This window comes from Plasmodium gallinaceum (genome assembly GCF_900005855.1).
Source record: "Plasmodium gallinaceum strain 8A genome assembly, contig: PGAL8A_v1_101, whole genome shotgun sequence".
NCBI classification, from domain to species: Eukaryota; Apicomplexa; class Aconoidasida; order Haemosporida; family Plasmodiidae; genus Plasmodium; species Plasmodium gallinaceum.
The window spans coordinates 21450-34311 of record NW_021628303.1 but is presented as its reverse complement, the minus strand read 5'-3'; the positions used below and the strand labels follow the sequence as shown (position 1 = coordinate 34311).

Sequence of the window (12862 nt, the reverse complement as noted above, 5' to 3'; positions counted from 1 at the left end):
ATGTCCTATAACCAAATTAATACCACTACAACTCCTGGATTACCTTTAAATATTTCTTTACATAATGAGCTACATAATATAACTAATAATAAATATAAATCTATAAATCCGTATAAATTTTTATTTTTTATTTTTGTTGTAATTTACCTTATTGTAAAATTATTTTCTTGTAGATTATTTCGATGTGTTCAGGTATTTTAAAAAAAACATTTAAAAATGCATATTTACATTTCCATTTTTTTTTTATATATACAAGTAATTATAATTTCATCAAAATAAAGGTACATCGCAGACAACGCAGGGATAATAATTATGATTTAATATCTATAGATTCTGGCTATTTCGAAAATTTTCACGAAGATGGACAAGAAGAAAATGTAGATTAATTCTTAATGTCTCCATAAATCTTAGGAAATAATTGTAACTTATTTTAAATATATTTATTATATTTATTTTTTTTTAATATATTCTTATAAATAAAATACATTATATAATATTCCTTATAATTAAATTTATAAATTTGTTCTCATTTTATTTTTTTTAATTTTTTTTTTGAAAATTTATGTTAATAATACATCAAATTCAAATGCTTTTTATTATTTCTTTTTAATTATTTGGATAAATAATAAATGAGTAATAAAATAAATATTTCTATTTTCTTTTTTTAAAAAATCAGTGCTTTATTGAATAGATGTATAAATTTATATGATCTATTTCTTAAAGGGTATTAACTATTATTATAACTAATAAATATATAATTTAAATTATATGTATATCATTATTCATACAATAAAAATATTTTTTATATTTAAATCACTTTTCAAATGTTTAATAAAATGTTTTATTTATCTTATTCAATACTATATTTTTATTGAAAGGCTAAATAAAGAGTTATTCAAAAACATATCTATCTAGAACTTTAAAATTAAATTTTTTCTTGTCATACATTTTTATTTAATGAGTAATCAATCATATCTAATTTTTATATAATAAAATAATTATGTAATGAAAAGTTCATAATGAATTAATATGATTAAGGTCCTAGAGAAATAAATTTAAACCATAATGTTTTTTTAAAATATTTTGCTTTTACATTGAGTAATATGAAGACATACATACGATAATTTAATTAATAATTACGACTATTTTATTCTAGATTTTATAGAGATTCTAAGATTAATTTCTCTTATCACTTTAAAAGGGGATATTAATTAATATAATAATTCATTAATGCATGTTATTTTATTTCGTAGCTCTTTTTTTTGTGCATTTATTAATGTAGAGAATATTATTATATAAATTTTTATGTTCATTAAAAAAACTATGTAAAACAATAAAATAGTTATTAAAATATTATGAAATTTTTTTTTTTTTTTTTCATTTATATTAATAATCAAAATAATAATTAGAATTTCATTAAAAGTTAGGCTTCTGGTTTTTAATGAGTAATGTCTGTATGGAAAATAAAAAAATAGCCATGCAAGCGCAAGGTAAAAAAAAAAATTATCTAATTTTTTTTGTTTTGTTTTTGTAAACTTAAAATACACAAAAAAAATGTATTAACTTTTTTTTATTTATATGATTTAATAATTTCAAAATAAAATGAAAAGCTGCTTAAAATGTTTCTTTGTAGGGAATTTTTTTTTTAATTTATACAAGAAATTTTAATATTGACGATAATAATATTTTCATGTTTTGTAGTTATATACAATTTATTTTGTTAATTACTTAGGTTTGTTAATTTGATAGCGATGAATTTAAATTACTAAAAATTATTCATAACATTAAAGTAAAATAAATATAATTAAAAATCAATAATCAATGGCAACTTAAATTTTTAATAAAAATAGAGAGTTTTTATTAAAATAAATAAATTTCTCTTAATAATAATAAATTCTCAATGATTTATACTATATAAATATGGTATACTAATTCATATCACTAAAATTATATTTGAATTCATTAAATTATTACAAACATCTTTATCTATTCTTTATTAATTGGTTTTTTCAATACTCTAGGAATGTCATTGAATAGACTGTTAATAAATCATGTAATAGTTTAATTCTTTTTCGTTCTTTCTTAGTTTTTTTTTTAAAAAAATGACTTAAAAAAAAAAAATTACTTTTTTTTTTGAGTGGGTGATTTATTAACTGGGTGTTCGGAGACTTTGCTAGAGTACTGAACAAAACAATTAATAAAGAGCATGTAGAGATGACTCTACGATTTTCTTATACTTATGTATATTCTTATATGCTTTGAACGAATGATCTTTAATCATAAACTACTTCGTTCAGCATTCTTTTGCTTCAATAAGTATTTATTTACTTTAATAAATAAATCCTTATTTTATTAAAACTTTAAACACTTATTTAACATTAACTATTAATTGATTATAATTATTAGTTTATTCATTACAAGTTACAATCGGCAATCATTTTATATTGCTATCGAATTAACAAAACACAAATACTTATTAAAAATGCAAATAAATTATATGCATATTAATTACATGAAAATTTTATCTTCATATGTATAAAATTTTCTCTTATAAATTCAAAATATGAATATTATGCAAATTAAACACTTTACAAAAATATCATTATCTTCTTAAAAAAAATCTCTCTCTCTGATTTTTTTTCTCTCCAAAAAAAAAAATTTAAATCTTTTTTTTTTATTTTTTTTTTTATCTTTATCTTTTTCGAAAGAAACATTTCTCAAAAAAAAAATCCAATAATTTTTTTTTTTTTTTTTTTTTTTTTTTTTTAGTTAGCACAACTAACTATGTATTCTCCACATAGCTAGTCCTTTTATAGCCAAAAAGGTTAATGAAGCTTTTTATTAACCAGTGGGTGATGACGCATAATAATTTTTTTTATGCATTATTAAGGATGTAATGTTAAAAAATACATCCATAGAATATCGTGTAAATTAACCAAAATAGTATTTAACCAGTGTAATTAATATTCCATATTATTTAAAAAAAAAAATCAAATAATTTTTTTAATATTTTTATTTTAATAAACATAAAATAAATAGAGCTTTCTCCAAGTGCTCTTTATTAATCAGTTTATTCAATACTAAGTCATTTAGCGAGTAATTAATAAATTAGACATTATGTAAATTAATTTAAATAATAAATAATTTAATTTATTTTATTTGAGTGTAATAAGTAGAGTTTTCTCCACATTCTCTTTATTAATTTGTTTGTTCATTACTATTAAAGTCACTGAACATGCAACTAATAAATTACGAATATTATGTATATTTTATAAACGTGTGTTAACTACATTTCAAAAAGTATTCATTTTTTGGATATCTATTTTTCTTTTTTATGTGCAAACATAATATTATTGAACGTATCATCATGCATATTTCCCTTCATCTCTTTTAATTAACTTGAATACATATGAAATACTTTAAAATAGGTCACTATCATTTCATACATTTTCAAAGTGTTCCATGAAGCCTTATATTACCCAAATGATTTACTATTTGACTAGTTAGTTTATAAATAATATTGTTGGTCTATTTTCATTAATATTTAAATAAATAAAATGATTAAAAATATTTCTATTTATTTATGCTAAAATGAAAAGGAAACGTATGAACTAAAAATATAAACATGTAAAAACGTTTGTGCAATAAAAAAAATACTCACCTTAAAAGTAAATATACTAAAAATGAAATAGAATTACTATGTTATTTTTTTTTTTTCGTACTTACAATTATACAAAAATAATATATATTTTTTTTTTTTATATGTGACTTTGGTTAATAAAAGGCATTATTAACCTTTTTGGAAAATAAAAGGATTAGTTAAATGAAGAATACAACGTTTGTCATGCATACACACACAAGAAAAATATTTATGATTTTTTTTTGTTTGTACTTTTTTTTAAAAAGAAAGTACAGACACTGTAAGGAATCAAATTTGATAAAAAAATGCCAAGATCGTCAGGAAAAAATTGATTAAAAAAATGAATTAGAAAAATATTTGTTACTTATAAATAAATAAAAAAAAAAAAAAAAAAAAAGAATTTTTTTTTTTAGGTAGAAAATGAAATAATTTTTTTGTGATGAATTTTGTAAAAGAAAATTTTATACATATAACAATAAAATTTTCATTTAATTAATATTTATATAATTTTTTGTATTGTCAATAATTGTTTATGTTTGTTAATTCAACACAATATATATTAATTGCTGAATGTAACTCATAACAAAGAAACAAGTAATATACAATTAATTAATAATCAATGTTTAATGAGAATTTAAATTTTTAATAAAAATAAGGATTTTTATTAAAGTAAATAAATGCCTATTGAGATTGAAGAATGCTGAATGAAGTAGATTACATAATTAAGGATTACTCGCTCAAAGCATTTAAAAATATAAATGAATACATCAAAATCTTAGAGGTAACCATACATGTTCTTTATTAATTTGTTTTTTCAGTACTCTAGAAAAGTCACCGAACACCCAATTAATAAACCTTAATATCAACTTAATAGTATAAATAAATAAAAATAACAAAAATTATAAAAAATTTTCAATAATTATTAAATTTTTAATAATTAAAATTTATAAATATTATTATAAATATTCATAAAAAAATATGTTTCATCTTTAATATTCCCATAAAAAAATAATAAACCCTCATAAAAATCAAATAAAATACTATTAAAAATAAAATAAATTTACTTTTCTTACGGACTTTTTCATTAAATTATCTATTGTAATTTATCTTGTATGAGCACAAATATTTAAAAAAATAAAGAAGATAAAATTTATTATTTTATTCAATTTTTTTTTTTTATAAAGAAAAATCAATCAATCCCTTGAATTCGATTCACATTTTCAATCATTTTTTTTTTTCGATATAAAAAACTTTTTGCTAAAAAATTTTTGTTTATAAATTATTGTTATTTTAATCTTCTAAAAAGATTATGAGAAATAATTATAAAAAAAATAACAAAAAAATAATTTTACGTTTCTTTTTGTTTATAATAAAAAATCCTAAAATAATAAAAAATATTTCCTTATATCATGTTAGATATATATATATGTATATTACCAAATAAAAATTAATAAAAAAATAAAAAGTTTAATATAATTATAATGAAAAAAATAAAGTGCATTAATCATTAACATAAATTAATTTTTTTTTTTTTTTAATGCATATATTCCTCCACAAATAAAACTAAATTATAATGCACTAATTTATCAAAAAAAACTTAAATGTTATAATAAAAAAAATCGGAATAAGTTTGATCAATGTTTAAAATTTAATAATTTAACAACAAATAATGTAGCTTTTTATAATTGTAATTATTTCATCTATTAAACTTAATATAATATATTTATAAAAATATATACGAATAGCCAAAATAGTATATTGTAATTATCAATTTTAGAATTTACATATATATATTTTACTTCTTTTTTTTTTTTTACTTATTTTACATTTTCTATAAGTGACAGTTAGATCTTTTAAAATAAGAATTATAAATTATTAAGTAAATTATGCTATTTATTTATAAAAACCATATACTACTTATAAAATTTTACTTCAACTATTCAAATTTCATCTTCATAAAAAATTTGCTTTAAAAATATTATATAATAATTAAATATTTTATTCAAAATATCAAAATTAAATAATTAAATTATCGCTTCAAACTTATATTCATATTCATATAATTATATAGAAAATTTAAGAAAACACAGAAAAAATCCTAAATATGATTTCTTTTTTTCATACAAATTTTATAGTATAAAATAAAGTTTTACATTAAATATTGTTTTCTTTTTTTTTTTCTTAATGTTAATTTTATAAATTAAATTTTTATTTTATTTATCATAATTTTTCATTTTTTTTAAAAATTAATTACATTATTATTATATGAAAATTACAATAATTTAATATTTAACACAAAAAGCAAACAGAAAATTCCTTTTTCTTCGAATTGTGATTTTTTTGTTGCATAAAATGACAATTTCAAATATAAATAAATTTATTATATAGTTATCACATAAGCACAAGTGTGGTCATTTCTACACGGAGATTATAACGGTTTCCTGATGTAATTCAAGTGTACAATGATACTAAAAAATAATAAAAATAGCCATATTCAATTTTTTAGTAAAATTAAATTATTTTTCTTCTTTAATTGGATTGAAGAATGCCTTTTTTATGTATGATAAAACTCAAATGTAAAATAAATGAATATTTATTTATTACCTTTTTCTCTTCTTTAAATTTTCGCCTTTATACATTATTGATATAAAAATTTATTTTTCGTAATATATCAATTTTTAAATGTTCTTACAGAATTTTTTAAGAAAACCTTGTCAAACAACAGCCATGAAAAAGAACTCAACTTCAAAAAATGCAAGATTATTAACAGAATTAGAAGAAATTTCCTGCATGTTAAATCAAAAAAATGCTACAATTGAAAACAATAATAATTTATCTAATGATACAATTAAGCTCAATACAGAAATTAAATCATTTATGGATGATACACGTAATGAACTTCAATTTTATCTTGAAGACAATAATATTAAGAATGACACAGAAAAATGTCAAAAGGCATCCTCATACATAAATTGGAGAGGAATGGACTATGTTAATTTGCTATTAAGTGAAAAAGAAGATTATAATATCTCCTGTCTTGTTGAAAAATGGAATAAGAAAAAAGGGTCTTTTGAAAAAAGTATAGATGAAGAAATAAATTCAACATGTAATGTAACAACTTTTGATTATTGTGCTATTTTGAATAAAAATGAAAACTGCACTAGACCTTATGAATATAATGATCTATCAGTAAGCCCATTATTAACATACGATCAACTCAATAATGCTACTTATAGTACTAATAAAACTCAAATTATTGAAGATAGACGGTTAAGTTTTCTCAATATTACTAATGATATGTCTTATTACCATTTCAGGGTTTACGAGAAAGATAGATCTGAACGTAATTGCGGGAAATGGAGCATGTATATATATAAGAGAGGAAAACAATTTGTTAATATGGCGGAAAATGAATTATATGATGATCATTTATATATAAATGATTCTATTAGAATATGGAATGCTCATAGTAATACATTGCAAAATACTGAGTTAGAAGACACTGGTATTCAATGTAATATGACAACATTAATTCATCAAATTAAAGAGAGACAAAATACAGCTGACCCATATAATTTAGATTGGCTTTCTTCAAATAGCACTCAAAATAAATCTAATGAAACTTTAAATAATACTACTACATTACCAGATGTCTTACAACCTACCACTGTAACTCCTAAAGAATTACTTAATGCTACTACTACAAATTTATCAGATAATAATACGACTATTGTTAATAACGTAAATAATGTGAATTCCTCTGAAAATACATTAACAAATGTCACCTCAGTACCGCCAGTTACTGAAGATCAAATTGACCCAAAAACTTCAACCACAAGTTCGCCAGTAGACTCAACACAATCCAATTCTTTAACTCTAAAAAAAACAATGCATTCTATTACTAATAATATATCTAACACAACCTCATCATCACATTCCCCCAAGGTTGTAACATCTCCTACAACTGAAACATTACCTTCAAATTCTACTACAAGTAGTGGCACACCTTCAGTTACACCTTTACCTGGAGAAATATCTGCTACAACGGCCATTGATTATTCTAATACTACTATGAAGTCATTTACAAATAATACTGCACCTTCTACTACTATCACTCCACCTCTTACAACTGCATCTTTGCCTCCTGAAAGTGCAATTTCTGTAAAAAAAATTATACCTACAAATAGCACTGAATCTCCTACAATTGATTCTTCTCCTACAACTATGACTACAACTCCTTCACATAGCTCTCCACCTTCACTACCTTCATCTACTCCTACGATCACCATTTTGCCTTCCACAAATAATTCTGTATCCCCAACTGATAACACAGAACAACCTACATCTACAATTGACTCTTCTATAAGTGGTAAAAAATCTTCGTCAATACATAAGCCTGCAGATTCTATATCTAATATGGAATCTTCTACGAGCAATACTACACATTCTGCAGCTACATCTTCTTTTTCCACTGAGATTAAACCTTCTGCAACTACATCATCAATTTCCTCTAAAAATATATCTGTTATTAATCACGATTCTCCCACAGATGATATGAATACTTCTAAAATTAATTATGAATCCATAAATACAACTGAAGCTTCTACAATTACACCTAAACCCTCTATGCCTACTATTGTGTATCCTACAACTGTAACTGAATCTTTTAAAGATGGATCTATACTCCCTACTACTGTAGATACTAATATTACTACCACTTCACCTTTAACAGATAGCTCTACACCTTTCTCGATAAATGGCATTGAAAATTCTACTACCACTATTGAACCATCTACAAACAGAGTTGCATCTCCTGAAACTGACGTTATATCTCCTGCAATTAACACTACATCTCTTATGTCTGATATTACATCTCCAACTCCACTTTTGTATTCCCCTGATAATACATCTATTCTCACAAATACAACTGCTATTGTTCCTATAACGAATAACAATTTACCTTCAAATCAGACAGATATTATCCAAACGCAGAACCAACAAAATATACATGCCCCTCTTAAACAGATTCAACAACATGTAAATGTAAGAAATTGTACTGAAAACACTTTACCATGTCCAAATGCGACTGTTCCATATACTTTGACGCCAACCAAATCAAGTGACCCTATCGAAGTTCCGCCTACGGTTACACCTAAAGGTGATTTATTAATACCAATGGTTTCAGGAGGTATTTTTCTTTTAGGAATTATTTTTTTTTTGATTCTTCTTTGTAAAGTAAGATAAAAATAACATTTAAAAATGAAGAAACTTATATATTTAAAATCACAATTACATTAATGAAGAATTTTTATAATTTTTTATTTTTTAATTTGAATTATAGTATACTCCTATTGGATCTTGGATTCGTAATAGGAAGTCAAAAAAAAAAAAAGCAAGAAAAAAGATTAAGAAAATAACAAGGGAACCGTTGCTAATGGATACAAATAATACAAAGAATGAATCAATAAATAGAGAAAATTATTCATTCCTACACCATGAAAAAGAAATACCACTATGTGATATGAGTTTGAAAAATCGAAAAGATTTGAAGTATAAAGAAGTGAAGAAATCCAAAGCACATAAAGGAATGCATATGGAAAATGAAAAAGATTTGAAGTATAAACAAGTGAAAAAATCCAAAGAGCATGACGGAATGTATATGGAAAATGAAAAAGATTTGAAGTATGAACAATTAAAAAAATTCAAAGAACATGACGGAATGTATATGGAAAATGAAAAAGATTTGAAGCATGAACAAATAAAGAAATTCAAATCGCATGAAGTAACGTATGTGGAAAATGAGGATGATTTAAAGTTTGAACAAATGAAAGAATCCAAAGCAAATGAAGGAATGTATATGGAAAATGAAAAAGATTTGAAGTATGAACAAATAAAGAAATTCAAATCGCATGAAGTAACGTATGTGGAAAATGAGGATGATTTGAAGTTTGAACAAATGAAAGAATCCAAAGCAAATGAAGGAATGTATATGGAAAATGAAATAGATTTGAAGTATGAAGAAATGAAGAAATCCAAAGCACATGAAGGAATATATATGGAAAATGAAAATAAATGTATTCGTGAAGTTGTAGATATATCAAAGAAGCACGAAAATGAATCGATATTGGTAGAAAAATTATATCCAGATGATCCTAGAAATGAAATTGAAGAAATTGAATTGAACGTAAATAAATCTAGAAATGAAATTAAAGATGAATTAAATAAAAATATATTAGAAAAAGACCCTGTTCATATTGTATGGCATATTAGTAATGGCACATTAAATGAGGAAAAAGCAAATGAAATAAATTCGCAAAAAGAAAAATCTACATGTGAAAATGAAATGAAAAATTTAGAAAATAAAAGATCACTTAATGATGAAGTATGTAGTTGGAATACATGGATAAATATACATTTGATAGCCTTACTTGAGTATAAAAAAGAAGAATGGAAATTGAATAAAACCGAATTTTTTAATATTTGTTTAGAAGAGATCAAAAAAGATGGAGAAAATTCTAATTTAAAAGATATGGGAAATAATTTTGTAATGAAAATAAAAGAAGAAAATACTACCGATACAATAGATAAAAATAGTAGTATATTAGATAAATATAAAAATGAAGAATGGTTTATTAATTTGAAGAAAGAATGGGAACAAGAACAAGAAAAACACTTACAATATTTAGAAGGACATGAAATTAAAAAAATGTCAGAATTGGGATTAAACAATTTTATTCTAGGTAAAAAAAAAAATATATGGAAGAAATGGATAGAATGGAAAATAGAGCATTCACACAAATACAAAAATCAGAATTGGTTTATAAAATTGTTAGAAGAATATGAAAAAGAAGATATTCATGAAAATATAAAAGAAGAAAAAATAGAGAATAAAGGAAATAATGGAATAGATGAATGTGAAATGAAGAAAAATTTGGAAAGTAGAATTTTGTTAGACATTTATATGATGGTATTAGAGGAATGTACGAAAGAAGAGTGGGAAAAAGAAGAAGAATTTTTTAAAGCAAATATGGAAGAGATAAAAAAATATAAAAATTTGGAGGAAAAAACAAACATATTAGATAAAATAGAAAGCGAAAGAAGTTGGAATTTTATATCAGAGAAAAAAAAAGAGCAAATAGAAAAATGGAAAAGAGAAAAATGGTTTATTGAGTTAATGTTAGAATGGAAAAATAATGAAGAAAAATATATGATGGAGACAAATAAAGAAATTTTAGTAAAAAAGAATAAAGAAAGAATAATAAATGTTATCTTAGAAAAAAAAAGAAATATATGGAAAAAACATTGTGAAAATATTTATAGAAAGTGGAAAGAAGATGACAACAATGAAGAATGGTTTACAAAGTTAGTTAATATATATGAAAATGAACAGAATGAATATAAAAATAGAATTTATAAAAATAGTATAGGAAAAAAAAAAGAAAATGTGAAAAACATAGAACGTTGTGAACCAGCAACAGAGTTTAACAAAAAGGGAGAAGAAAAAATGAGAAAATATGAAAGGAATTGTTTAGAGGAATCATATGAAAAGAATAATTCTATAATAAACAAAAAAAAACTAAAATGGAAGACTTTAATAGAAATATATATGGTAATATTCGAGGAATATAGAAAAGAGGAGTGGTTATTGAATAGAGGAAAATTTTTAGAAATCTGTTTAGAAGAATTTATAGAAGAAGAAAAAGAAAAATATCCAAAAAAAATAGAAAATGATTTAGAAATGATGAGAGAAGGGGAAGAAGACATTAGTACATTGATGATTGAGAAACAAAAAATTTTATGGAAAAAATGGGTAAAAAGAAACAAAAGAATGTCAGAGAAATGGAAAAATGAAGAATGGTTTATTAATTTGAAAAAAGAATGGGAAAAAGAACAAGAAAATTTTGATGAATTAACAAAAGAATCAGAAATATCAGATATAAAAGCAGGAAAAAATCCTATGCTAGAGAAACAAAAAAGAATATGGAAACAATGGATAAAAAAACAAAGAATGTGGTTTATACAACATAGCGAAGAGGAATGGTTTAATGATATATTAGAAGATTATGAAAAAGAACAAGAATGTATGAAAGGAATAACTAAAGAAGATACGAAAAAAGCGAAGGAAATTCATGAAAATATAAAGGAATTTAAACAAGAAAGAGATGAAGAAATAAAAAAATATAAAAAAAAAGAAAAATTGATGCAAAAGGTTTTGATAGAAATACATATGACGCTATTAGAAGAATGTTTGAAAGACGAATGGCAAAAAGAAAAAGAATATTTTTTTAAAACAATGATGGAAGAGTTGAAAATACAAGAAAATTTAGATGAACATGTTATCATATTGGAAATAAAAAAAAAAAGAAGTAGGAATGCTATATTAGATATTGAAAAAGTGGAAATAGAAAAATGGAAAAAGAAAAAATGGTTTATAGAGTTAATGTTGGAAATGAATAACAAGGAAAAAAAATACATAAAAGACATATATGAAGATATGATAGCAAAAAGGAATGAAGATGGAATTAAAAATCCCATGTTAGAAATGCAAAAAATTATATGGAAAAAACACTGTGAAGATATTCATAGGAAGTGGATAGAAAAAAATAATAAGGAAATTTTACAACACTAATTTATTAATAAAAAAATGTTGATAATGAATAATAAAGCAATATTTATAAATAGAGTATAGGAGAGAAAAATAGATGTGATGAAACAGTAAAATTACGTAAAACAGTAGAAAAAATTTTAGAAGTTATAAATAGAATTATTGAACATTTTGAATTGTTGTTAGGAAATAAACTTAAACTTTATTATATGTTTAGTCATTGATTCATTAAATTAATCATTCAATAATTTTGTTAGAATATTGATTTATTAATTTCTTGTATAATTAATTTTTCTTATGTTGAACAAATAAATTAAATATATAGTGTGTAGATATAACTATAATTATTTTATTTAGAATAAAATAAATCATTACATGAATCATTTATTTTTATTAACTAATATTAAATTTTAACTCTGTTGTTAATTGTTTTAGCCAATCTATACAATACAAATGTAATATCTAAGGTTATGTTATTTAATCTTTCATGCAAAAAAGTGTAATACCCATCGCATCACCAAAAAAAAAAAAAAAAAATTATTATTCTTGTTTTTAAAATGAAATTTTTTTTTTCTATTAAAAAAAAAAAAAATAATAAAATTATTGACATTTATTTT

At 22.0% G+C, this 12862-nt stretch overlaps 2 protein-coding genes across 2 annotated transcripts, besides 3 other annotated features; both read left to right on the top strand.

Moving 5' to 3' along the window:
• PGAL8A_00376800 (hypothetical protein) lies at positions 1 to 386 on the top strand (the record flags this gene model as incomplete). Its single annotated transcript, XM_028673779.1, has 2 exons — positions 1 to 186; positions 282 to 386. The coding sequence occupies 2 exons, from the start codon at positions 1 to 3 to the stop codon at positions 384 to 386; spliced, it is 291 nt and encodes a 96-aa protein (XP_028530197.1).
• A 1259-nt stretch (positions 387 to 1645) lies between these two features.
• Positions 1646 to 2052: a repeat region.
• Positions 2053 to 2142: 90 nt separating this feature from the next.
• Positions 2143 to 2848: a repeat region.
• A 1085-nt stretch (positions 2849 to 3933) lies between these two features.
• Positions 3934 to 4494: a repeat region.
• A 1873-nt stretch (positions 4495 to 6367) lies between these two features.
• On the top strand, positions 6368 to 12269 carry PGAL8A_00376700 (surface-associated interspersed protein (SURFIN); the record flags this gene model as incomplete). The annotated part of the gene is made up of 2 exons (XM_028673778.1): positions 6368 to 8875; positions 8982 to 12269. The coding sequence occupies 2 exons, from the start codon at positions 6368 to 6370 to the stop codon at positions 12267 to 12269; spliced, it is 5796 nt and encodes a 1931-aa protein (XP_028530196.1).
• Positions 12270 to 12862: the final 593 nt, after the last annotated feature.